Source organism: Equus asinus, chromosome 13, assembly GCF_041296235.1.
Source record: "Equus asinus isolate D_3611 breed Donkey chromosome 13, EquAss-T2T_v2, whole genome shotgun sequence".
NCBI classification, from domain to species: Eukaryota; Metazoa; Chordata; class Mammalia; order Perissodactyla; family Equidae; genus Equus; species Equus asinus.
The window spans coordinates 19,840,270-19,863,919 of record NC_091802.1 but is presented as its reverse complement, the minus strand read 5'-3'; the positions used below and the strand labels follow the sequence as shown (position 1 = coordinate 19,863,919).

At 55.6% G+C, this 23,650-nt stretch overlaps 2 protein-coding genes across 5 annotated transcripts in view; one reads left to right on the top strand and one right to left on the bottom strand.

Moving 5' to 3' along the window:
* Positions 1–12,281, top strand: part of FOXN1 (forkhead box N1) — a 28,110-nt gene extending 15,829 nt beyond the window's left edge. For 2 of the 3 annotated variants that reach the window (XM_014862100.3, XM_070482705.1), the window contains exons 4-9: positions 1,279–1,392; positions 3,230–3,360; positions 4,678–4,774; positions 8,235–8,442; positions 8,607–9,098; positions 10,724–12,272. In XM_014862100.3, coding sequence (XP_014717586.1) covers positions 1,279–1,392; positions 3,230–3,360; positions 4,678–4,774; positions 8,235–8,442; positions 8,607–9,098; positions 10,724–11,043 — 1,362 coding nt within the window. In that variant the 3' untranslated portion in view covers positions 11,044–12,272. Of the gene's footprint in view, positions 1–1,278; positions 1,393–3,229; positions 3,361–4,677; positions 4,775–8,234; positions 8,443–8,606; positions 9,099–10,723 lie in introns of all 3 variants that reach the window. The other variant, XM_014862101.3, reaches the window with a different exon arrangement.
* UNC119 (unc-119 lipid binding chaperone) lies at positions 3,778–23,416 on the bottom strand. 2 transcript variants are annotated; one of them, XM_070482710.1, is made up of 5 exons: positions 22,564–23,416; positions 18,933–19,046; positions 18,339–18,441; positions 17,989–18,161; positions 3,778–4,141 (listed from the first exon to the last, which is right to left on the bottom strand). In XM_070482710.1, exons 1-5 carry the CDS (start codon positions 22,787–22,789, stop codon positions 4,134–4,136), a joined length of 624 nt encoding a protein of 207 aa, XP_070338811.1. In that variant the 5' UTR covers positions 22,790–23,416; the 3' UTR covers positions 3,778–4,133. The 2 variants fall into 2 exon arrangements, with proteins under 2 accessions (XP_070338811.1, XP_014717589.3); XM_014862103.3 differs by lacking the exon at positions 3,778–4,141 and adding an exon at positions 16,999–17,703.
* Positions 23,417–23,650: the final 234 nt, after the last annotated feature.

The window sequence follows — 23,650 nt, the reverse complement described above, 5'->3', positions numbered from 1 at the left end:
TTTTGAGTGCCCCATTTAATACTCATGACAACCCTCTAAAAGAGTTCCCACTATCCCCATATTGCAGATAAGGAAATCGAGGATCCATAGAGCCAAATGACTTGCCCAAGGTGTCCCTCGGCCTGTAAGAAGTGAGGCTGAGACTTGAGCCCATGTCCTCACCCTCCCTCACGGTGGAGAAGAGCTCGGTCCCCGAGACCCACAGCTAGCTGGTCAACTCGCTGGGTGACCTTAGGCACGTCTCTTCCCTGCTATGGGCTTAGCCCCATCATCTGCCAAATGAGGGTGTTGGACCCAGTGCTCTTGGCCCTTCCAGGCCTGAGATTCTATGATTATGGCAGTCTCTGCATCAGCAACCCCAGGGCACACCCAGAAAGCACTCACAGCTGATCTGACCCCCTGGGCCCAGATGCTGGTGCCCAGGGTCCCTGGTGGTAACCCCAGGAAGAGTGGCCCGCTCCTCCTGGCCTTGTACCCCTTCCAGGACCCAGCTGCATACCCTTCCTGTCCCTACTCATGGGCGAGCTCTGTGCTAGGCTCTGGGGGCTCCACGTGGGGCTCATGATCCACAGGAAGTCAGAGTCTGGTCACACCAGCTGCAGGTTCCCTGTGCCAGAGAGAGACAGTACCATGGGCCTCATGCAGACCAGCATCTGAGTAGACTTCCTGGAGGAGGGAGCAAGGGCTCCGAGTTGCAGGTGGCCAGGAGACAGAGCAGAGAGCACTCACCAGCCCCCTCCAGAGAGCCTGCTGCAGTTTCCTTGGGCTTTGCAGAAAAGGAAGCAGCAGGCCCTGGGGGCCCCAGCTGGACTGACCTGTCTGGCCACTTCCGATGCTCCCCTCACCAGGCTCTGCAGTGGGAATTCTGGAGCTGCGGCCTTTCCCGGGTGTCCTTCGCAGACCTGCTCTGAGAGGCTGGGGGCTCTGAACCGGCAAGCAGGCTTGAGGAGTGGGGTCTGGCACTACACACTCGTGCATCCCCGGCCCTACCGCAGCCTCAGCAACTGACAAGTCTCCCTGACTTCTCTGGACAGCCAGCCTGAGTGTCTCACCTGCAGTGAGGTGGGGGGTAGGGAGCATTTTTGGTTCCAGCCCCAGCTCCATCACTAGCTTGCTGAGTTCCCTCAGGAAAATCCCTGCCCTTCTCTGTTCTCTGTGTTCCAGGAATAAACTTTGAGGTAGGAAGAGTAGGGGTTGCTTTTGTGTAAGGTTCAAGATACTTAAGAGAGGAAGGAAGAAAAATAAGGCCGAGACTGGTCATGTGCTTTTTCCTTCCAGCAGGGTTCGGAAGTCAAGGTCAAGCCCCCAGCTCTGGAGAGTGGTCCTGGCATGTACTGTTACCAGCCCCCCTTGCAGCACATGTACTGTCCCTCCCAACCCCCCTTCCACCAGGTGGGTCTGGGGCAGGTAGGCGTGCTTCCACGGGATCTCAGGATATTATGTGGGTGTGCGGCGTGTCGGTGTGTATGTGAGAGTGTGTGTACACACCTGGCTGGGTAGATAAGGGCAGCAAGGCCTTGAACTGCAGGCTAAGCCATCCTGAGTAGGGGACAGCAGTTCATAGGGAGGGATGCAATTGCCCTTCTCTAGGGGTGGTCTGGCTTGTCTGAGACCCTGGCGGGGCCTGAGAAGTCTCAGAAAAAAGAGTGGGGTTAAGATTGGGGCAGGGCCCAGATGTGAACCAGAAAAGGAGGGAGGAGGGAGCCAGACAAAGACAGAGGTAGAAAGGAAAGAAGTGTGTAGGGTGATCCATAAGGCCTACTGGGGCAGAGAATAATGGGCTCCCATCTGGGTCAGCCACCATCTTGCTACGTGGCCTTGGCCTCAAACCTCCCTTTAGCCTAGACAGGGTAGGACCAGGTGTGAGGTTAGGGGACCTTCCCACCTGGAGGCTCCAAGTTCCCATCATCTTTGGCCCTTTCCACCTTCCCCACACCACTGCCCAGCCTCAGCTCCTCCCAGATCTACAGGATGCCAAATAATTACCCCACACTGGCACGGATGGAGGTTTTTTTTAAAAGAGAAAGAAAAGAGCCCCAGAGCAGCCAGGCTGCTCCCAGGAGTCACCGGGCAAGACGGAGCAAGTGGCTGCCCAGCGCCCAGCTCCATCCACCTGCAGCCTGGCACTGAGACAGGCCCTGCCTGTGGAGCAGGTTCTACTCCCAGCTTTTTGGCATTGGTCCTGTCTTTGGCCAAACCAGGGAGGCAGGAAGGTGGCGGGTGAGGGGAGACGAGGGGAGGTCAGACTGCTTGCTTTGTTGGGGGGGGGGGTGGGTGGAGAAAGAGATGGGGGGAAGCAGAGGGAACACATGAGGGGTCATCCTCACTGCTGTGAGGAGCCTGGCTGGAACGGCCAAAGCCACCCTGAGGCTCATGGTCTGACCCAGGGTAGAGGGTGTCCCTGAGGCAGCCTGGCCCATCAGGGACTGAGCTACAGCAGGGCTAAGGGGCTACCAGACCTTAAATGGCCTCACCATGCCCAGCCCTGCTTTGATGCCCTCTGCATTCCGCACCCCCTCCTCGAACAAGATGGCCGCACCCAGGGCTTTATGGAGCCTACAGAGAGGGTGACTCAGGCACTAAGTGCCTCTTGGGTGACCTGGAAAGAGCACTTCGTCCTACAGCAGATGGGGGAGTCAGAGTCTCCTACCACCCCCCCCCTTGCCCCCATAAAACACCATCCCTGGCACCACCGCCACTCCCTTTGCTGTAAAACCACCTCCTACCCCCACCTGCCCACCACCGTGACCAGCCTTTTCAAAGAGCCACTGAAACTCGTAAAAGGTGGCAGTGCCCAGCAAACGCCCAGGCTGGACATTCCACTTCCAGCCCCGCCGCTCCCAGAGATTCAAGGAAGGCCACGAGCCCCTGCCTGAAGGAGGGCAGGGGCCAGGGCTGCCCCCCACAATCTCTAGCCCAGCCAGGCTGCGTCCCAGAGTACCTTGAGGGCTTCAGAGGAAGGAGCTGCACGAAGGGAGCTTTGAGGCCTCTGAGATCCTGAATTCTGGAATGTGGATCTCCTCACAGGCCCTCTGATGTCCACATCCTTGGCCAGCTCCCTCAGATAGCTCTGCCATTGGAGCCCATGACTGTGGGTGGTAGAGCCCATGACCAGGGGAAAAATAATCTAGCCTCAGCTCCCCCTCTGGATGTCTGTGATGGGGGGAGGACCCCCTCCTTGGGAAGACTGGTTACCATGGCAACCACTCTGCCCCTTTGACCTCTACAGTACTCACCAGGTGGTGGCAGCTACCCTGTACCCTACCTGGGCTCCTCACACTATCCGTACCAGCGGATCGCACCCCAGGCCAGCACCGATGGGCACCAGCCTCTCTTCCCAAAACCCATCTACTCCTACAGGTACGTTTCCCAGCACCCCTGGCAGGGAAGGAAGAGGGGTGAGAGGACTCCTGGGGAAACTGAGGCATGGGATCCTTGAGGTATAAGGATGATGGCAGGGGGTAGAGGTCATACCCAGTGGGCTTCCAGAGAAGACCCCACTGGAGAGGGAATTCCTGCTTGGGGGCAGGGGGATAGACTAGGTCACCTCTGACCTCTTGTCTAAACCTGCAGAGCCATTTCTGTGGCTTGACTCTGCAGATCTGGCGCCCTGGGGTGAGCCCGCTGAGTTCTATGCTCCTGGGGCCCAGGGCCCGGGACTGAGAATTTAAGTGGGGTGCTCGCCCCCTTTCCCCTCCCTCCTCAGATGCAGAGAGAAGCCCCACCCCAAAGCTCTAGTGGAGATAAGTGAGGGATAAGGGCTGCGGATGCAGCTTAGTTATCCAGGATCTGCCAGATCCGGTGCGACTTCTCTGGGGCCAGGGTTGTAAGTGCCAGGCCAGCAGCACCCAGCCCACCCAGGAGGCCTTCCATCTGAACTTTAATTCATTCAACCAACAGTGACACTCGACCTCCTGTGTGCCAGGCCCCATGTGGGCCTGTGTGAGCTCAAGGGGAAGAAAAGAAGCTTAAACATCAGCCAAGAACACAGAGAAGTGGTTTGTGGGAGGCAGGATGATGTGCAGAAGGGACACACGCAATCCTTAGAGTCCAGCAGATTGTTCAAGTCCAGGCTCTGGAATTTACTAGCTGCGAAACCTCAGGCAAGTTACTTAATCTCTCTGAGCCTCTGTTTATTCATCTGTAAAAAGAAAAAAAGAACAGCAATATTCAGGCCTTTGGAAGGATTAAGTGAGAGAATATGCCTAGTACATTGCAGGACTCAAGAAATCTTGGTTGCCTCCCTTACCATCCAATATTCATGCAATTGGCTGAGGGCTGACTATTAATGACAGCTTCCATTTAATGTGCCAGGCATCATCCTTAATCCTCACAACTGTGAGGTACCTATTATTTTCTTCACTTCAAAGCTGAGGAAACTGAGGCTCAGAGAGGTTAAGGTACTCACCCAAGGTCACACAGCTAGTGAGTAGCTAAGCCAGGATTGCAACCCATGTCTCTCAGATTCCATAAGACCCTCCTTGTATATCTGTAATTCCTAGCTTCAGTGGATGCTTTCTCATCCCTTCTCCTTTCAACCTCATAGAGCCTCTCACCCATTAATTCTGCAGCAGCTTATTCCTCCTGGACAACTCTAGCCAGGGCAGGGCAGGTAGTGGGGGGACACTCTGGGCTTTGTCAGAAATTCAGACTCTCAGGGGCTTTCTCTGCCTTCAGCATCCTCATCTTCATGGCCCTTAAGAACAGTAAAACTGGGAGCCTTCCTGTCAGCGAGATCTACAATTTTATGACGGAGCACTTTCCCTACTTCAAGGTGAGCCCAAGATTCACCCCCACCCTGCTACCCCCAAGTCCTGGGCAAGCCAGGCCTCTCTGGAGTCAGAGGATTCAGCTGAGTGGTGGCAGAAGACTTAGAACAAGAGCCAGGAGAGGGTTTCCCCCAACACTCTTCCCTTTGTCTCCACTGAAGGACAGAGTTCCATGTGGGGAACAGAGAGCTCAAGGTCACACAGCAGGTTGGAGTCAGACCTTATGCTCGGGGAAGGTGGACATGTCAGTCTTGTTAGGTTTCGGGGAACATCTACCTACCCCGAGTAGGGAGAGAGAGCTTGGGAAGAAATGAGAGACTGTCCCCACCCCTTGCCCCAGGATGCTATAGGGCTGGAGGCATTTGGGTAGGAGCTGGCCGGCCCAGGTGACATGGGATGCTGGAGCCGCAGAGCCCACTGCCTTCCAGGGAGATCCTAGGATCTGCCTCTGTGGGTGGCGGGCTCACCGGCAGTTCTCCCAGAAAGTGGGTGTGGGCTTCACGGTCTTTGAGTGTCCCGGGGAACTGGCTGGCTCACCTGACCTTCCCCTGTACAGGATCTAGTTCCTGTCATCCACAGAAGGGGCTTCTGCGGGTTCTACCGGACTCCCTCCCTAGAGGCAGGACAGATGCCCTTCTTTCTAGATGGGCAAACACATCAGAGAGGGGGATCCTTCTGCTCTAGGTCATACAGCAAGTGGGAACAGTTTCTGACTCGAGCTGTTTGGCTTTATACACCACCCACTTCCCTTCTCTGCCTGCCTCCCAGACCCTCCAGCACAGACCCTTCCTCCTGGGGTGGGTGCAGGGAGATCAGAGTTTGTGTGTGAGGAGTGCCCTTTCCAAGGCCTGCTCTGGGTGGATGCAATCTCGTCTGCTACTCAGACAGAGAGCCAGAGCTGAGACCCAAGTAATCCAGGACTCAGCTGCCCCTGCCAGTGGGTGATTCCTGGCTCCACTATCTTCCTTATGACCTGCCTGGGGATAATGTGAGGCTGATATCCACACAAGTTTGTACTTGCTGAGCTGCCATCAGATGAGGAGTGGGCAAGATGGCCAGAGTGGTCCAGCCAGGAATGGAAAAGTATGGTCATCCACCACCAAAGGTTCTGGAAGGGAGAGGAGGCAGGAGAGTTGTCTCTGGGATTCAAGAGGCATCAAAGCCAGTATCCAGGCTGCCCCTATATCCCAGCAGGTCAGGGGACCAAACTCTCCCTAACCCCTAAAGCTTTGGGAGGGTCCTCTAGGCACTTCAAGGGACCAGGCCAGAGAGAGGTTAGTGAGGGCTCTGCCATGCTCCTCTCGGCCCTTCCTCCTTGCCAGCTCCCCGCCCAGCCCCCAGTTCCTCCCTGCATCTCATCTTCCTGGCTTAATTATTTTTCCTGGGAGCTGTGTAATCCCTGTTTTATGGGGCTGAGGAGTGAAGAGGTCTAACAGCTTTTTTTTTTGGTTGTTGTTCTTAGCCAGTTGCATCACTCCCTCACTCCAAGTTTACATTTGACTTCAGAGAGAAAGCATCTGTGAGGGTGGGACAGGCCCCAGATGGTGACACCAGCCCTATGGGGTGACTTGGGCAGGGCCCTTAACTAAGGGACAGAGTTGGAGTCTGTGCTCTGTCACTGCCTTCCTGTGTGATCTAAGGCCAGGCTCTTTCTGCTCTGGACCTCAGCTTCCCAATCTGTAAGATGGTCAGGTTGGACCAGTTGGCACATAGATTCCTTCCAACTCTGGCAGTTCCCCTCTGACCCACCTAAGGAATTAGTTCAAAGATTCCCTGCCCCCTCTATCTCTCACTCCCCACCTGAAGGTCGTTTTTCTGGGCAAGGACAGAATGGATCCTGAGGTGGGCAACACTCATGCCTGAGGCAGCTGAGGTGGGCGTCCTGTAGCCCCATGAGTCAGGGATGTGGGACTGGGGAAGTGTCCAGCCACTGGACATAATTGCTGGTGCTGACCATCACTCTTCCAAACAGGAAGTGGCTGGGGTGGGGGCTGCCCTGGCATCCCAAAGTCACAGTTTTATGGGGCCATAAAAGGTCCCAGTGCCCATTAACTCTGCCCATCCGGTGACATAGCCTTGACTCCTAGTAGGGACTGTCATGCGAGTTGAAGGTGAATCCCCAGCTGCCTGGTCTGGTGGCTCAAGGATCCTCCCTTGTGACCCTGGGAGCTTTGGGGGTCATATCAACCAGCTCCCTGCCCCAGGCCGGCTGCTCCTGAGAAAGGCTCCAGCAGCTCCTGCCAGCAACTTGCAGTGACGCTGGCATCAGGGGGTGATTCAGCCTGGCTGCTCCCTGGGGCAAGTGAGCTGGGGAGGAGGGAGTGGCCGCCCCTCATTAAGCAGAAACTGTGAGCTGAAAGGGAGAGGGGCCAAGGGGTGAGGGTGAAGGGGCCCCACCAGCCAGAGCAGGTGCCCGCAGTCAGCCCCTGCCGGGCCCAGGACTGTCACGGAGCCTGGAACCGAGCTGAAGGTAGGGGGACGGGGGTGCCCACTGGCTCCCCAGCCACTGCCTCTCACCCAACTGAGTCAGCCTAATGGTTTTTACAACCCTCCCTGGGCACAATTACTGTACTGGTGGCATGACCGGGCCTCCTAATGGGTGTTTATTCTGTTGGCACGAGCACCCCCTGCCTGAGGGCTGGCCTCCCTACCAGTGCACTGCCCCCGGGTATACTCATGTGAACACTCACACCCACACATGCATACAATCATGGATACCCACATACACACCCAGAGAAACTTTCTCACACACACTTGTCCTCAGGGACGCACACACCCTCATACGCAGAGGGATTCACAGACCCAAACCCAAGAGACAAGCTCACACCAGGGAGCCACACTTACCGACATGTGCATGCTCATGCACATAGCTTCTCTCTCTCTCCCAGCAAAAACCAGATATACACATAAACATATGTGCAACATGAGCACACACCCAAACACTCACCAACCTCACCCGTCTTTCTTTTCTCCTGGGTTTGCCCCAGTAGGGATGAGGCAGACTCAGGAGAAGAGCATTCCATTGTTTCCCCTAATTCCCTCTCCAAAGCTGGCACCAGAGACCTCAGAGTAGCGAGCTCCCTTTCCACAGAGGGGTCCAAGTACAGACCTGAAGACCCAGTGGGGAGTGGTCCAACTGCAGATGGGGGATAGGCCGGAGGCCTCTAGCACCTACCAGGCCTCCTTTTATGACTCCTCTTGACAATCCTCTGGAGGGGCTGCAAGGGATGGTGGTAGGATAAAGGCAGATTCTAGGTGAAAATATCTGTAGTCACAGTTCCTGCCCAGCCCTTCCCCACTACTGAAGAGTGCCGAGCGTGGACTGGGGGCTGAGGATGACAACAAGCCCCAGAGTGGGGGCAGTTCTGTGCCCAGAGGGCAAAGGAGTTTTCTGGAGCCCAGACACAGAGCCGGGTCTGGCTGCCTGACCCCAGCCTGAGTTCTCCTCTTGCTCTGCTCCGGCAGACAGCACCCGACGGCTGGAAGAATTCTGTCCGCCACAACCTCTCTCTCAACAAGTGCTTCGAGAAGGTGGAGAACAAATCAGGAAGTTCCTCTCGCAAGGGCTGTCTGTGGGCCCTCAATCCAGCCAAGATCGACAAGATGCAGGAGGAGCTACAGAAGTGGAAGAGGAAAGACCCCATTGCTGTGCGCAAAAGCATGGCCAAGCCAGGTGAGGCTGATGGGCCATGCAAGGGGGGTGGAGCCCGGGGTACCCACGAGCCAAACGAGAGAGAAAAGCTGAGCAAGGAGAGTTGATGAGTAAGATTTCAAGGCTTGGGGGGGGTTATGGGAAAGGGAGGTTTCATGGTGTCCTTCTCTCTTGGGCCTTTTCAGAAGAGCTGGACAGCCTCATTGGAGACAAGAGGGAGAAGCTGAGCTCCTCACTGCTGGGCTGCCCACCCCCTGGGCTGGCAGGCTCTGGCCCCATCCGGCCCCTGGGACCTCCAGTTGGGCTCTCCCAGCCGCTGCACTCAATCCACCCAGCTCCAGGCCCCATTCCTGGCAAGAACCCCCTGCAGGACCTACTTGGGGGGCATGCGCCCTCCTGCTATGGGCAGACATATTCGCACCTCTCACCGGGCCTGGCCCCTCCCGGACCTCCGCAGCCATTGTTCCCGCAACCAGAGGGACACCTTGAGCTGCGGGCCCAGCCAGATGCCCCCCAGGACTCGCCTCTGCCAGCCCACACCCCACCCAGCCACAGTGCCAAGCTGCTGGCTGAGCCTTCCCCAGCCAGGACCATGCCTGACACCCTGCTGCCAGATGGAGACCTTGGGACTGACTTGGATGCCATCAACCCCTCTCTCACCGACTTTGACTTCCAGGGTAAGCTGAGCTTGGGAAAGGGGAGGTGGGACAGGACTGGAGAGGTATATCTGGCAGCGTGGCCCATCCCCTCCAAGTCTCCAGGCTACAGCCTGCTAGCTGCCAAGTTTCTGGTTAACTAAAGCAGAGAAGGCCCAAGCTGGCAGGGGTTGTCAAGAGGCAAAGAGAAATGTCCTTGCCCCCATCTCCCTCCTTCTGGTACCCCTGAACATGTTCCATCTGACCCTATCATCAAACCACTCTGAACTCTAGGTAGGCTGGAAAGGGCCCACTGTTCCATTCCATACTTACTTGGTTGTGAGTGACTGATAGTCTGAACATTCCCAGAAGTGGCTGGATTTTCTCAGAGTCCATCTTTTAATGCAAAGGGAGAGAAAGCTTCTCCCTTGAAGAATGTAAGGTCTCAGAACTAGGCAGGTCCTGGAGAGATTTAGGGATAGGAGTCTGGGGACAGGTTCCATCTGTTCCATTCCATCTGGCCTGCTCCATCTCTGCATGAGAGATGCCAAGCCCACCCATTCCCATTTAAATTCCAGTGCACCCCAGGCCCTGGTACCGGCCACAGGAGGTTTGGAGGAAGGTGCAGACCCAGGCCTCAGACCCTCTGTATGAACCAGGGTAGGAGACATCCACAAGCCGGCGGAGGCAGCCGACTCTCAGAGAACTCCCAGTCTGATGGGGAGATAGCCCAGGTCTTGGGAAGCTATTGCTGGAAACATGCAGCTAGCTCCTCACTCCCATCCAGAAGTGGGGAGCAGGCTCAACAGCCTCAGAGGAAGCTATAGACATATGGGCATGGTAAACACATACTTGAGCCCCTACTAACTATCAGGCATCCTGTGAGTCGCTTTACATGTACTCTCTCATATGGGCCTATAGGACAGGAGGGATTATTAAACCCATTTCACAGAAGCACAGGGGTTAAGTAACTTATTCTAGGGCACTTAGCTAGAAAGAAGGAGTTAGGATTGAAACCCAGGCAGCCAAGTTCAGTCCAGGGTTTAGTCTGCTCCCTTTGTCCAGACCCTGCAGCCTGATACAAGAGCCAGGAGTGCCAGGCTCTGGCCTGCCGTGATGCAGGACATACAACACAAAGAGGGGATCAGGTGGCAGCCCTATTTGCTCCCTGGGGTCAGTGTATTCTGGCTCTGCTCCTGTCCCTTGGGCCCTGCAGTAGAGAAATCCCATGGAACTGAGCCCGCCCACCTCATTGGGTCCAGCAGTGCATTTTGGGAAGATCCTTGGTCTGGGCTGCAGACCCACCCTCCTGGGGAGCCTGGGCAGGAGCCAAGTGAAGAGCTCCTGGGGCTCCCTCCCCAGGCTAACCCCAGGGTGCACAGCATCTGCATCAACCCTTCCAATAGGCGCTCTCAAATCCTTGACTCTCTCCATCTCCTGAAAAACCAGCCACAGAGATCATCTGGGTTATAGCTTTCAGACCATCCTACACGGGAGGAGGAATTAGAGAGGTTCGGCAACTGCCTGGGATCACAGCTCGTGCCAAGGGTCTGACCCCATCAATGTTACCCCAGTGCTGCTCTCATGAGCAGCTGGAGCCATGGGGTGGGGGGCAGCCATGGTTCCTTTTCTCCCTTCCAGTGATGCCTGTTCTCCCCACCACCTAGGAAACCTGTGGGAACAGCTGAAGGATGACAGCCTGGCCCTCGACCCCTTGGTACTGGTGACCTCATCCCCAACGTCATCTTCAATGCCTCCACCCCCACCACCAGCCCTCTGCTTCCCCCCTGGATCCTGTCTGACAGAGACAGGCAGTGGGGCAGGCGATATGGCACCACCAGGCAGCGGGGGCTCCGGAGCACTGGGTGACCTGCACCTCACCACCCTCTACTCGGCCTTCATGGAGCTGGAGCCCACGCCCCCCACAGCCTCTGCTGGCCCCTCCGTGTACCTCAGCCCCAGCTCCAAGCCTGTGGCCCTAGCATGAGCTATGCCTGCAGCAGTCCGGCCTTTGCCTGGCCTGGAAGTCCCAGCTGGTCGCCCACGTCGGGCTCACCTTAAAGGTCAAAGAAGGAAAACAATCCCTGTCCCCTATGCCACTAAGCCAACTTGTCAGCTGGCACCTGGAGGGGTAGAGGACACCGCCAAGGATGCTGCCCCTCACACATTCCTGCCATCTTGCAGGCCAGCTCCTCACTGAGAGCCACCGAAAAGAGCAAGTGTCTGAGCAAGAAGAAAACACACTCTCCTTTGCTCACACTTATCCACACTTAAGCCCTCATGAACACGTGCACGCACACACACACACACACACAGTTATTCAGGCAGACACCCATCCACATACCTTATATCCCGAGGAATCAGAACTACATCACTAAGAGCTGGATTTCATTTCTGGGGCAGCTGAGAGCTGAGGGCTTTGGTTACCGAAAGCTCAGGGCCCCCATACCAGGTCCAGGGTCACCCTGGAACCCTATTCTGATGTCCATGTTCTCTGCAGGCCTGGCCCCCTCCACGGCATGATCTTTCCCAGAAGTCCCCTGTATTTATTCTCCCATCTTCCTCCCAGCAGCCCATCCAGGAGAAGGAGATATGGAGCCTCTCCCCTAAGTTGTCTGTGGGCCCCCCAGGGGGCTGCTAGTTAGCGGCACCTGCTCTGCCAGGCTCTACCCATCCTCAAACATACATTCTATCTGGCCTCCCCCAGGGTGACACACAGGAGGGGCAACATCCACCCCAGGACCAAACTGAGCCCAAGTCCGACACAAAGTGTTTGGAAAAGCCTTGCCCTCGGAAACTTGAAAGTGTCCTTTTCCAGCCCTGGGTACAGGAAGGGCCCCTCTGGGTCACTACCGTCTCACTCCTTCCCTATAAGAATTTCATGTAGTTTAGGTCCCAGCTTACTAATTACTTCTGTCTCAGGCAGCCTGGGCATTCAGGGAAGAGAAGCCTGGCACAGGCTGGTGGGGGAGCACCCAGGCCCCCTTTCTTCGACTGCTTGGCAGAGCCAGGATGCCCCCAGAGCTAGTGGGTGTGGCTCAGTTGCCCACCATGCCCTACCTGAGAGCCCAACTCCCACCAAGTGGGAGCCTCAGCCTACCCTGGGTCTGGGGGTGACAAGAGCCCCCAGAGGTTGGCCCAGGCTCAGATGAGGCACAAGCAGATCCCTCAATGGCCTGTCACTGTCACCTGTCCTAGAACAATAAAACAAGTGCTACCAAGACTTCCTTTCTGGACCTCCCTTCCCTGGGCAGAAAGGTCAAGCCACACTGACTATAGATGCCTTGGGCCTGTAATTTCACCTCACCTAGAACTGTAAGGTTTCTATATCCAAAGAGTGAGGCATTTAGGACTTCCTGACCAGCCCAGGGAGGATGAGAGGGCAGGTGGGTGGGGCCTCTTCCCAGAACTTCCACAGGAATGTGAGGAAGCAGCTGTCCTACCCAGAGAAGGGAGAGGATGCTCTCCCTACACACTCCTTCCTTCTGAGATCCACCCTTTCCCTCCTTGACCCCTCATCTCCTCACACAAAAGGAGTCACTTCCTGTCTAAGCTGCGCCTTCTTGCCCCCCATCTTTCCCTGGCTGAGGCTCTGGGTTCCACAGGTGACGTGAATGGAGCATAACCTGATGCTGTGTGCACTGCTGGCCCTGGAGGGTGGTTTCTGGAGGGTCAGGGGCCCACTTGGTCCCACTTCAGACTCACCTCCCAGGTACCACCTCCAGGCAGGCTGCTGTCACCAAAGGACAGCCTGAGAGGCAGCCCAACACTCTGCCTAAACAGGGACAGGCAGATGTAGGAGCCAAAATCACACACATGAACCTCAAGTCTTGGAAGAGCCACAGGTGGGGCCTCTGCTTAGAAAGTTCCTCCAGTGGCCAGACCTAGGGGCTGGCTAACACATCTATCTGCCCCAAAGGACAGCTCTGCTGAAGATCCCATAACTGAACCCAGCCTACATCAGAACCCTTCCTCCCAGAGCTCTAAGGCTGGATCCAGGGCTAGAAGGATAGGGTGGAGTCGGCAGTAGGGGAAGGCATGGCCAGCCAGAGCACCCAAGAGAAAGACCCACCTGCCCCAGCCCAGCCCTGGCTGTACAGGAAGGAAGCGAAGGCAGTCAAGCCCCCAGGTGATGTTGCCCCCCAGCTCTGACCAACCCCAGGCCTGTGTCTTGATGCCCAAGCCCCCAAGGACAGGGCAAGTGTTTCACAGAACTTTACTAGGGTCCACGTCCTTGCCTCAGACCCTCAGACTCTGGGGGCTCAGACTAGGCAGTGGGCAGAGGACATCCCCAGAGGTCCTCAGTCAGACTTCTGTCCCATGGGCCCATTCAGCACAACGACAACCAAGCTGGCCCCCATGCAAGTAAGATAGGTGGCAAGCACTCAGGACTCTGGGTCTCATGTTTGTTTGTTTGTAACCAGACTGGTCCTTAGATTTAAAACTGTGGAAGCAACTTAGCCCCACATTCCTGCTGATATGCTGCCCCCTGCTGGCCATCCCATACCAAGTGTTCAGCCACCATCTTAGTGTGAGCAACAGTTTGAATGGATCCTGGGTCGGGAACTCCCCTATTTTGGGGAAATTAACCTTTTTGTTCAGGGGCTCTAAACCTGAGAGTTATAAAACTGGTTAGAATTCATAGGTCCACGAACTTGGATAAAGAAATTACACTTCATTTTCATTCATCTCTACCTCAAATTCAGCATTTCCCTTGATTATGAAATGTAAGCAACAAATCACAATAGCTTTAGCAGAATCTGTGCCTTTGTCATTAGGGAGAGAAATCACAGATTAGAGATCACAGATGTTTTCATATTACATTACAGAAACTGCAGAATAGATATAGATAACTCCGTCTATAGGATTACAATATATTTTATGTACATAAAAACCTTATTGTCCATAGGCTTCAGCAGACGATAGCAAAGTGGTCCATGACACACAAAACATAAAGGCCCCTAGTTGCCAGGTGGTGGGGAAGTAGAGGCTGGCTGTTAGGGGAGGGGCCGGGCTAGGGAGGAAGGCACTGGGGGCTTGAGACAACAGCACTTTGCCAACTAGAAGGGAAGCATCTCAATAATATCCAACAGGTTAAGCATTCCCAATATGCATCCTGCAGGCCAGCCCAGGTGGGCATGCGCAGCGCGTCTCCCTGTAGTAGTTGAATTTTCCTGCTCAGCCCAGTGGTGGGGTCTTTATGACACCTGTGAGGAGTCAAAGCAAAAATATCTTGCCGACTTCAGAGACAGAATCTGAGGTCCAGATCTGGCAAGGTCGAGATGGACCTTCAAGGTCAATAGCTCATCATCATCAGAGCCAGGACTAGCCCCACCCCATCCTGTCTTCCTCCTCCTTCTACTGCCCAGGGATCCTCTAGGTTCCTAGGGAAAGTGCTAGGAACCAAACGCAGCAAGTTGTACCATTAGCAGCAGGACCGGTACTAGAGGCATGAAAACTTACAAGGAGGCAGGGGGTCAAGGCTTTTCCCAGCCAGGCCTCCTCCAGGTCCAAGGGACACAGGCCTCTCTGGGTGAGTGCCAACCTAGTATCTGCCCCAGGGATGAGGACCTCAGAACAGGGACGTCCCTCCCTGTCTGAAGGTGGAAATGCAGCAGGCCCAATCCAGAATCTCAATCCGATTCAAGTTAGCAGGGACAGTGAAGACTGTTAGGAGGGTGGTAGAAGGTGCTCTTCCTGACAACTAGGTAGGCCTAAAAGTCCCTCTTGCTCGCTATGCCTTCTCTGTAGACTTGTAAACCCATAAACAACATCTCCAACTGCAAATATTTGTATACCTACACAGTCTCATCGGCAAACCAACCCCCCGCTCCCACCCCATGCCCCTTCCTCACCTTTCTGACAACTAACACTTCCTGACCACTTGCTTCTTGCTGAAATTCTTCCTTCCCTTAGCTTCTAACATAGTCTGCTCCCACCTCTCTGGCTGCTCCTCCCATCTCCATCACTAGTTCTCTCCCTCTGCCATGCTCTCAAACACTTGCTGGCCTTCCCTAGGGTTACACACTCATTCAGTGACCCTGAAGTGAGTGGTGTGGACTATCAGCATTGAGTGCTCCATTAACTGGAAGACATTTGGCATTCCTGCCTCCTGCTCCCTAGACACTAGTAGTGCCAGTTGGGGACCCCATAACAGCCACCATCACAGCTTCAGCAATCACCTTTGTGGTCAATGACCTCCAAGGATCACCATCTCCAGCCTTCATCCCCCTCCTGGTCTCAATGCCTGAATTTCCTGTCTCCCCCTGATCACCTCCTTCAGGACATATGCACCACACCACAGCAGGTCCCAGCCTGAGCTCATCATCTCCCGCTAGCCCCCACTCTGATCCAACTTGGGTTCCCAAGCCCGGTGACAGCACATCTATCCACCCCAACACTCAGGCCACAAACCAGGGATTCAGCCTTGATTCCTCCTGGTCCCCAACCCCCTTATCCAATCAGCCACCAAGCCTGGAGATTTTGCCTCTTAAAAATTTCAACTTCATCTATTTCTCCCCATTTCCATGGATATTGACCTAATTCATTTTCCCTTCACCTCTCACTCAAATTCCTACAACACTCTCCTCAGTGTCCCTCTGCTTCTAGTATGTTAGAGCATGGACTCTGGAGTCAGACTGCTTAGATTCGAATCCTGACACTGCCACTTAATAGCTGTGCAACGTTGGCAGGACAAGTTAACCTCTCTGGGCCTGCAATTTCTGTAAAATGAGCATAATAGTGCCTTCCTCAGAAATGATTGTGAACATTCTAAGGTAACACATGTAAAGCAGCCAGCCCCGGGCCTAGCAATCAATACACATTGGCTATTACTAGTCTCACTCTTTCCAATCCACCCTTCAATCAGCAGCCAGAGAGAATTTGATCAGGTCATTCCTGCCTAATCCTCCGTCTTCCTCAGAAGCTCCAACAGCTCAACTACAAGGCTCCACAGATCTGTTTTCCTTTCACAGTGTAAATATTCAATTTCTTGAATACATCTGATGAATCTCACCTCCAAACTTTTGCTTTATGCTGTTCCCCATGCCTAAACACTCGCTCCCCCATCTCTTCCCGTCAGTCGACCTGAGTTCTCAAGATCCTGCTACAACGCTGCCTCCTCCAAGAATCCTCCCAGAACCCTCTAAGCAGGAAGACTCACTCCCCTGCATGCCCAGCCCCTTATTCAGGGACAGGTATTTGTTCCCTGTGTCTCACTCATTCTAGAATTCCCAGAGTTCAGCCCAGGTCCTGGCCTCCAGCAAGGTCTCTGCAGGACCCAGCTGAATCCAGCACTTCTAGGCCTGAGGGTTAAGTTAATTTCTCGGTCCAGAGAGGGCGGGCACCGGGCACATTCAAATTAGGGCCTGGATCAGTAGGGTGTGAGCTCTCCACCTATCTCAGTTCTTGAATTTCCTCCACTAAGGGACTTAAGACCTCATCTGGGTCTGGGGTAGGGCTGGAGGTGTGTGTGGGGGGGTGTTATATGCATGCTGGCCAGGCCAGGGGGCTCCCCAAGGTAGCTGAGGGCAAGGAGTTGGCTCTAGGCTTAGCTAAAGTCCTGTCCACCTTCTCTCCCCGAGGAGGACTTCTCTCTAAAAACACAACCTAGTGGCCTCTGGGGGTCAGGGAAGGCGAGGTAGAGAACAAGGGCGTCTCCTCTACACCTTCCCTCCCGCCCTAGAGTTGAAAGCCTGTGTCCCAGCCTCTGTTCTGCCAGCTGGCTACAACTTTGGGCCAAAGCTTCCCCTCTCAGGACCTGGGTCTCCTTCTTTATCAAAAGAAAAACGTTTTCCAGCTGCAACATGTACTAAGTGCTGACTCTAGATGCTGAGTGCAGAGTCAGGGTGCAAAGGATTAGCGGACAGGAGGACTTAGGTGTCACATTATCGCCTGCCCCCCTCCCTCCCACACACACATGCTGGCCCAGAACCAGAGAACAGAAAAGGAGAAAGAGTTTATTGAAAACTATATACAGTTGGTCCAGCCCCACCTCAGGCTGCAATCTGGGCCAGTCCCTCCCACACCTCAAGCAGCATCTGAGCCCCAGATGGTAGAGGCTGGGGCCAGGGCCCAGACTCCCTTGGGAAGCTTGGCAGCCAGACCCCACTTTGGATCTTTATCTGTGAATTTAAAACTCTAAACAGCCTGTCGGTGGTGGGCAGGGGACAGGGAATGGGATCCTCCCTGCCCAGACCTAGTCAAAGCTGGATGGGGAACATTATTCTAAAACTTGGGCCCAAGAGGCCCAGCTAGGATGGCCTAAAGTCCTGGCTGCTCCTCTCACAGGAGGCCTTCCTGGACATGGAGACAAACAGCCCCCCTACCACCCTACCCCACGTGCCAGGTCCCATGGGCTTCACAGACTTGGTCTGGGGACATCAGGCACCCTCCCTCCCGACACTGACTCAGGGTCCAGGGCTCCTGGAGCATTCCTCAGGCAGGGATTGAGACTCCTGGGGTTGAGAGGTGAGTGTTGGGGAGGTCATGGCTGAGGGCCCAGAACCCTCCGGTGGCAGGGGTGGTTTGGGGGGTCAAGGCGTCCCACTGTAGGAATAGTCTGCTTTGTTGTGCATCACCAGCCGGTCATCCACGAAGTAGAAGCTGTCAGACTGTGTTTCGTAAGGGTGATGGATCATCTCGTTGACTGCAAGAGAGGCCCAGCCAGTTGGGGTAAAGGTCAGAAGCCTGAGCCGGGCCACTACAGGGGCTTCAGGACTGGGGGACCCAGACAAGCTGAACAACCTCAACAAGTTCCCCCAGTCTCTCTGAGCCTCAGTTTCCCTATAAGTGACACAGGAATGGTGGCCAGACACAAAAGAGACCCAGAGTGGGAAGAAAGGGGATCAGACCCACAGGTACTCCCTCCCCACAACTTGGTCTCTAGTAGGAGATCCCCTCCCCCACCTCCCATGAGGCCCTGCCCACGCACTCAGCTCCTCAGAGAGAGGGGGGAAGTCATAGATGTGCTCGCAGGTGTTCTTGCTGCTGGGGATGCAGAAGCCAAAGTGGAAGTCAAAGCTTTTGAGTAGCTGGTTTCGAAAGTAGTGCCTCTCTATCATGCGGAAGTTGTTGACGGGCTTGTCTCCCACTGTGAACTCCACCCTGAGCAAGAGAAGGGGGTGGGGCTGAGCTTAGCCTTGAAGTCAGTCAGCCAAGCTCAAGACAAACTGCCCCAAAGAGAAGCTCAGTAAGAACTCAGGAGGGGCTCAATCTCACCCTCACCCTCACCCTCACCTCCAGCCCTCACCCTCAGCCCGCAGCAGTAGCCCGGTGACTCACGTGGCTCCCACCTGCCTCAGGCGGAGGAAGGCAGGCGTGAACTGGTAGCGGACAAAACGCCCAGCATTTGGGTCCAGGTCCCGCCGGTTGATGGGCAACCGCTCTGTAATGCACCCCAGCCAGGGCTCAGTGGGCTTCTGGCTGGGACCCATGCCCACCCAGGCTTCCACCCCAGGGTCCCCATCTGTCTGAATTTTTAAACACTCCCCAGGAGATTTTGATGCACATGGAGGGTTCAGACCATTGGCCAAATGAATGGTCAGCCAGTCACCAATTTCAACTGAAATTCCCAGGGCCACAGGAAGCACAGAGGCCTGGGGCCTCTGGGACTGCAGTTCCCAGGGAGGCCTGCAGAGGGCAAGTTCGCAGGCATTGAAGGCAGGACTGTCCTCCCAAGATGTCCAACCCTAGAAACAGATGGGAAGGAGGCGGCCCAGCCTCAGGTAGAGGCCCCCTGCCTGGTGACACCTGGGAATGCTAGGGTCCAAGCCCCACCTCTGCTCTGGCTCTTCTGCAGCCTGAGGAGTCCCTGGGCAGCCCAATTCACAGCTCTCGCCCACCTCCCTCTGTCAATGGCCCACCCAGCCCACTCACCCGAGGCTGGAGGCTTCTTGATTTCAAAGAGGACAGTGCCTGAATCCATGTCCCGAATCTTGAACCTGACGAAGTCAATCTTGTAGATATTCTCCTCAGGGGAGCACAGGTAGTCTAGGGGAGACAGGTGGCTGAGCTAGGAAGGGGCCCACCCAGAAGCCCCTGCTGCCATCCCAGCTTTTGCGGAACCCTGGACTAGCTACCACTTTCTCTGATCCTCTAAGGTCACTGCCTTCCAGCAAGAAAGAACTGAGCCCCTGCCCTGGGGGAGCCCCCACAGTGTGAGGGAGACATAGCTCTGCCACTGGGATCCAATGGGGGATAAACAGCTCCATCCCAGTGGCCTCTGGGGTCAGGGAGGGGGAGGGCAGAGAAAGGTGGAGGACAAAGCCACCTCCCCGACATTTTCCCTCCCACCCTGGAGTTGAGGGCCCTTATTCCAGCCTTTGCTTTGCCAAGGCTAGCTCAGTGACTTTGAGCCAAACAGACCTCCAATCTGATGGGGAGCCCCAACATGAGATGGGAGATACAGCCCTGCCTTTGGGAACTTCGTTCCAAAGGGAGTGACACAGCTCTGCCTTGGGAGAGACACAGTCCTTCTCTGGAGAATACCCTACCCTCATCCCACAGCTGCCCCTGGTGCTATATCTAGGTGTCAGGAAAGGACTGTCCCTGACCTGGGTACTCTGGGGCAGGCGAACAATCCCTTCCCTGTTCCCGCTCGGCCCCTCCCCTCCCCATAAGCAGCTTATACAAGCCCAGTTCCCTTAAGCAGCTTAGCCAAAGCTCTGCTGACTCAAGCCCGGAACCTAGAATATGGGGGGAGAGAGGGCCACTTTTGCTCCCATTCCCTGTTGATCTCCAAATGGGAGGAAGTCTTAGTGAATGGAGGGAACCCTCTCAATGGTCATCTACCCAGTCTTGACTCTGAACCACCCCTCAAAGAGAAGAGTACGGGCAAAGCCAGGAAGAGGGTGTGGCAGGTGCACACGGTGTACATTGGGGTAAAGGGAGTCCTCAGGCGCAAAAGAGGAACCAGGAACAGCGGCAGCCCCGCCTGAGGAAGCTCAGGAATACCAAGGCCTGGTCCAACCCTCAGTGCTCTTGCAGCAGCAACTGCAAGTGATCAGGGAGGCCCTGGCAACAAATAGGAAGGAGCAGAGAGGGAAAGTGGGGGCTCTGGTGCTATCAGCCTGCAAAGTATCACATCCTCCCTATAGAGGCCCGGAAATCACCCTCCAGGCCCCTGGGCCACCTCCATTTCCCCTGGGGCAGGAAGAGGAAGTGAATATAAAATCACTCTCTCTTCCCCAAGCCTGGGGCAGCTCCTTCCAGGAAGCCCTCCTGGTAGCCACCTGGCACCTTGGGGCCCAGCAGGGACTACACAGGGCTTAGGGAGGGGCCTGAGCCCTAGCCTGTCCACCACAGCCCACGGTGGCGAGAGACAAGGCAGAGGAATGGAAGTCAGCAGCCCCTACCTCACCCTCTACACCCCTTATTTTCACAGAAAATAAGCACTAGTCCAAAGATGTAGAAAACAGGCACAGGGCAGAGGGAGAGGAGGTAACAGAATTGGGAGGAGGATCCTCACTGCCCAACTCCCAGCTCTCAGTAAAGCCCTCTCTTCTTCCCCCATTCTCCAACTTTTGGAGTCTCTCCTCTGGTTTGTAAACAACTTCTTGCAGTCTGACCTCAGTCTTTTCTATTGCAAACTCAACCTATCAACCTCTCTGACTTTAGAGGAAGTGAGGAACAAGGGCTAGGGGATGCCCATGGCTCAGGACACCACAGCCACTCCCTCTCTTCTGCCAGGAAAGCAAGGGACCTGGGACCCAGGGGCAGGCGAGACAAGGGGCAGAGTGGCAGAGGGTTCAGAACACAACTGCTCCCTTCCCCTCAGCCACAAATAGCTTCCTAAGCTGGATTCAGGGCCCAGTAATCCAGGAGTAGCAAACCTCAGATCTGTGTGATTAAGGTCAGAAGAGACCAGAGGGTGCCAGGGCGGAGGGCCTGGAACCCTGTTCTCAACTTCTACAGAGGAAAGAGCTCCCATGACACTCCTTCTTCTACACATCCTCCACAGGTGCCCCACCTCTAAGGGCTATGAATTTCCTCCAAATTAGCAGACACATGGTGGTTCATGGGTTGGAAGCCCCCATAGTTGCAAATAATCTAAAGTTACCTGCCTGACCTCCGGACATCCTATAAGTTCTGCCCCAGAGCTAACCTGAATCCTAAATAAATCCTGCTGTTACCAATCACAGCCCAGTTGGCGCAAACATCAGAGTGGTCCAGGCCCCCTCCCTCTACCAACGCCTGCTTAGGCAAGGCAGCTCAGTTCTCTACGAGCTCAGCCAAGAATGGCTGTTGCCTGGCTCAGAGAGGAGGGAGAAGTTGGTCCGCCAGGGACCCAGATGCACAGGCCTAGACCTGCCATCATGGTCCCCTCCACAGCTTTGTCTGGCAGCCCTGGGCTCTGGTACTCCTGCAGCTCCAGAGCTCAAGTCCACTCCAGCACCTGCGCCCAACCCCAAAGACAGGCCCCAAGAGCTGCTCCCACAGAGGGAGCCAGGGCAGCGTTACTGATGAATGAGGCCGAGGTACAGGGCCACTGCGTCTCCAAAGCCTCCTGTTTTTTGAGGCTCAGCCACTGCCTCTGCCGCAGAGCTTCTTAGCGCTGTTCCCTGCCTGTGGTGACCTTCCCCCCACCCCTGCCCTGAATGCCTAGTTGTCTGCCTCAGGGCAGCAGCCATGAGCAGTCCTGTGGGGCCCTCAGCACTATTGACAAAAGAGCCCTATTTACAGAGCAGCACAGCATGCCAGGCAGTATGCAAAATCAGAGAATTTATTTTCACAGTAGCCCTGAGGTAGGTGTCATTATCCCCATTTTACAGATGAACGTGCTCAGAGAATGAAATTACTTGCCCAAGGTCACAGACCCAACTACATGGCAAAGCTGGGACTCCAACCCAGGCAGTCCAACTCAGAAACTCAACCAGTAGAGACTAGCCTTCCCAGGAGAGGGCAGGCCCCAGTCCAGGCTAAGGGGGGCATTAACCCACTCCCTTGAGAGAGACAGGGCCAACTCACTGAAGCTTTCCGCTCAGGTCCTTTCCTGGGAAGGGGATGGCCTCAGATTTCCTGGGGAATCCAGGATGAGGGCATTAAGGTCAGGGAGATCCGAGGGTCTTAATGCCACCTAAGGAACTCAGCCTCGACTTAGCCTCCAGGGTGGGGACCAAGGACAGAGTGCACTCAGTCCCCCTCCTCATTATTGCAGAGAAAGTCCTCAAAGGGCTCTGAAGATTCCATGGGAAGGGGTCACAGTTGCAGCTGCTACCCCACCTCCACCGTGGGAAAGCGAGATGGACTCCTCAAAAAGGAAGGAGTGGAGTGGAAATAAATCTTTAAAAGGGAGAGGAGGGGGGCACAGGGAGATCAAGAGAAAAGGGAACATGGAAGGCTTGGAAGCAGAAGACTAGGGAACACAGGCAAGGGGGACCTGAGTGGGGGATGGGAGGTGGGGGGGAGGGCGGGAAAAGGGGCGGGGGCCGGGGCTCCGCGTGCCTCGAAGGCCCCCTCCCGCGCTCTCCCTCCCGCCCTCAGGCGGCGCTTCCTCGCTGGTGCTCACCGCCGGTGATCCGCTGCAGCCCCAGCACGTCCTCCGGCCCGATCGGCTGCTTCCTCTGCAGCGGCCCCGGCCTGGGCCCCGGGCCTGCCTCCTGCTCCGACTCAGACCCGGATTCGGATTCCACCTGCGGCTGCGGCTCCAGCTTGGGCTCCACGCTCGGGCCCGAAGCCCCTGGGGTGGGCTCCGCCCCAGTCCCGGCCCCGCCGCCGCCCTTCTTCACCTTCATGGCCTCGCGGGACCACGCTCGCCTGCTGCCGCCGCGGCTGCCTGAGCCGGCTGGAGCCGCGGGAAGGGGGAGCGTCCGCAGCCCCACCCCCGGCCAGGCCCCCAGGTACCGCTCCGCCCCCGGGGTGGGTCCGGCACTGGCCCCGCCCACGCTGCCGAAATGCTATTCGTCCAGACCAGGGCGAGCCCCTACCCTGGCCCTCGTCCGTTTTTTTTCTGGCAGGTACTTTAGGGGGTCCTGGCTACCTCTTCTCCTTACTCGCTGTGCTCCAGCTAGTCTGCCCGTCTCTCTGCCCCTCGAGCGACTTCCTGACTCAGGGTCTTTGCCTGGGATGCTCTTCCCCCAGACCGCCTCTTCTTGTCCTTCTGGTTTCAGCTCAAATGCCATCTGCTCAAAGGTCCTCCCTCACAACCGATCTAAAGTACTAACCCCCAGTCACTATGTGATCAACCTGTTCTTTCTCTCTAACAAATTATCTGAAATTAGTTTTGTCACTGACCCCTCCCCCTAAACAATCAGTTGGGTGAAAGAGATCCTGTCTTTGTTCTAATACCCCCAGCACGAAGCACAGGGCCTTTTGCAGCCTGTGCTTAATATATTTTCTTTTTTTGAACTGATGAATGAGTTAGTATCTGAGGGCTTACACTGACACAAGCTATTCTCTCCCAAGACCCCCTGCTAAAAAGCAGAAATAGATGCTGTCTTGTTGGACAACCCAGGACACGCTAAGGAACAGCAGCCTAGGTGTCTAGCCACCACAGGGCCCTCCAGGACAGGGAGGCCAGGTGGAAGCAAGATGGACCTGTGAGCCCGGGAGTACAGATACTAGGAAACTGTTACTTACACATAAATGAAGAATGA

Excerpts from the sequence above, each read along its gene's own strand:
- UNC119 (XM_014862103.3), bottom strand. The coding sequence starts at position 22,789 with ATGAAGGTGAAGAAGGGCGGCGGCGGGGCCGGGACTGGGGCGGAGCCC. Across the intron at positions 19,047-22,563 it reads GCTGCAGCGGATCACCGGCG|ACTACCTGTGCTCCCCTGAG; the intron begins GTGAGCACCAGC and ends TGTCTCCCCTAG. Across the intron at positions 17,704-17,988 it reads CCCTCTCTCTGAGGAGCTGA|TCAACGAGATGATCCATCAC; the intron begins GTGCGTGGGCAG and ends CCTCTCTTGCAG.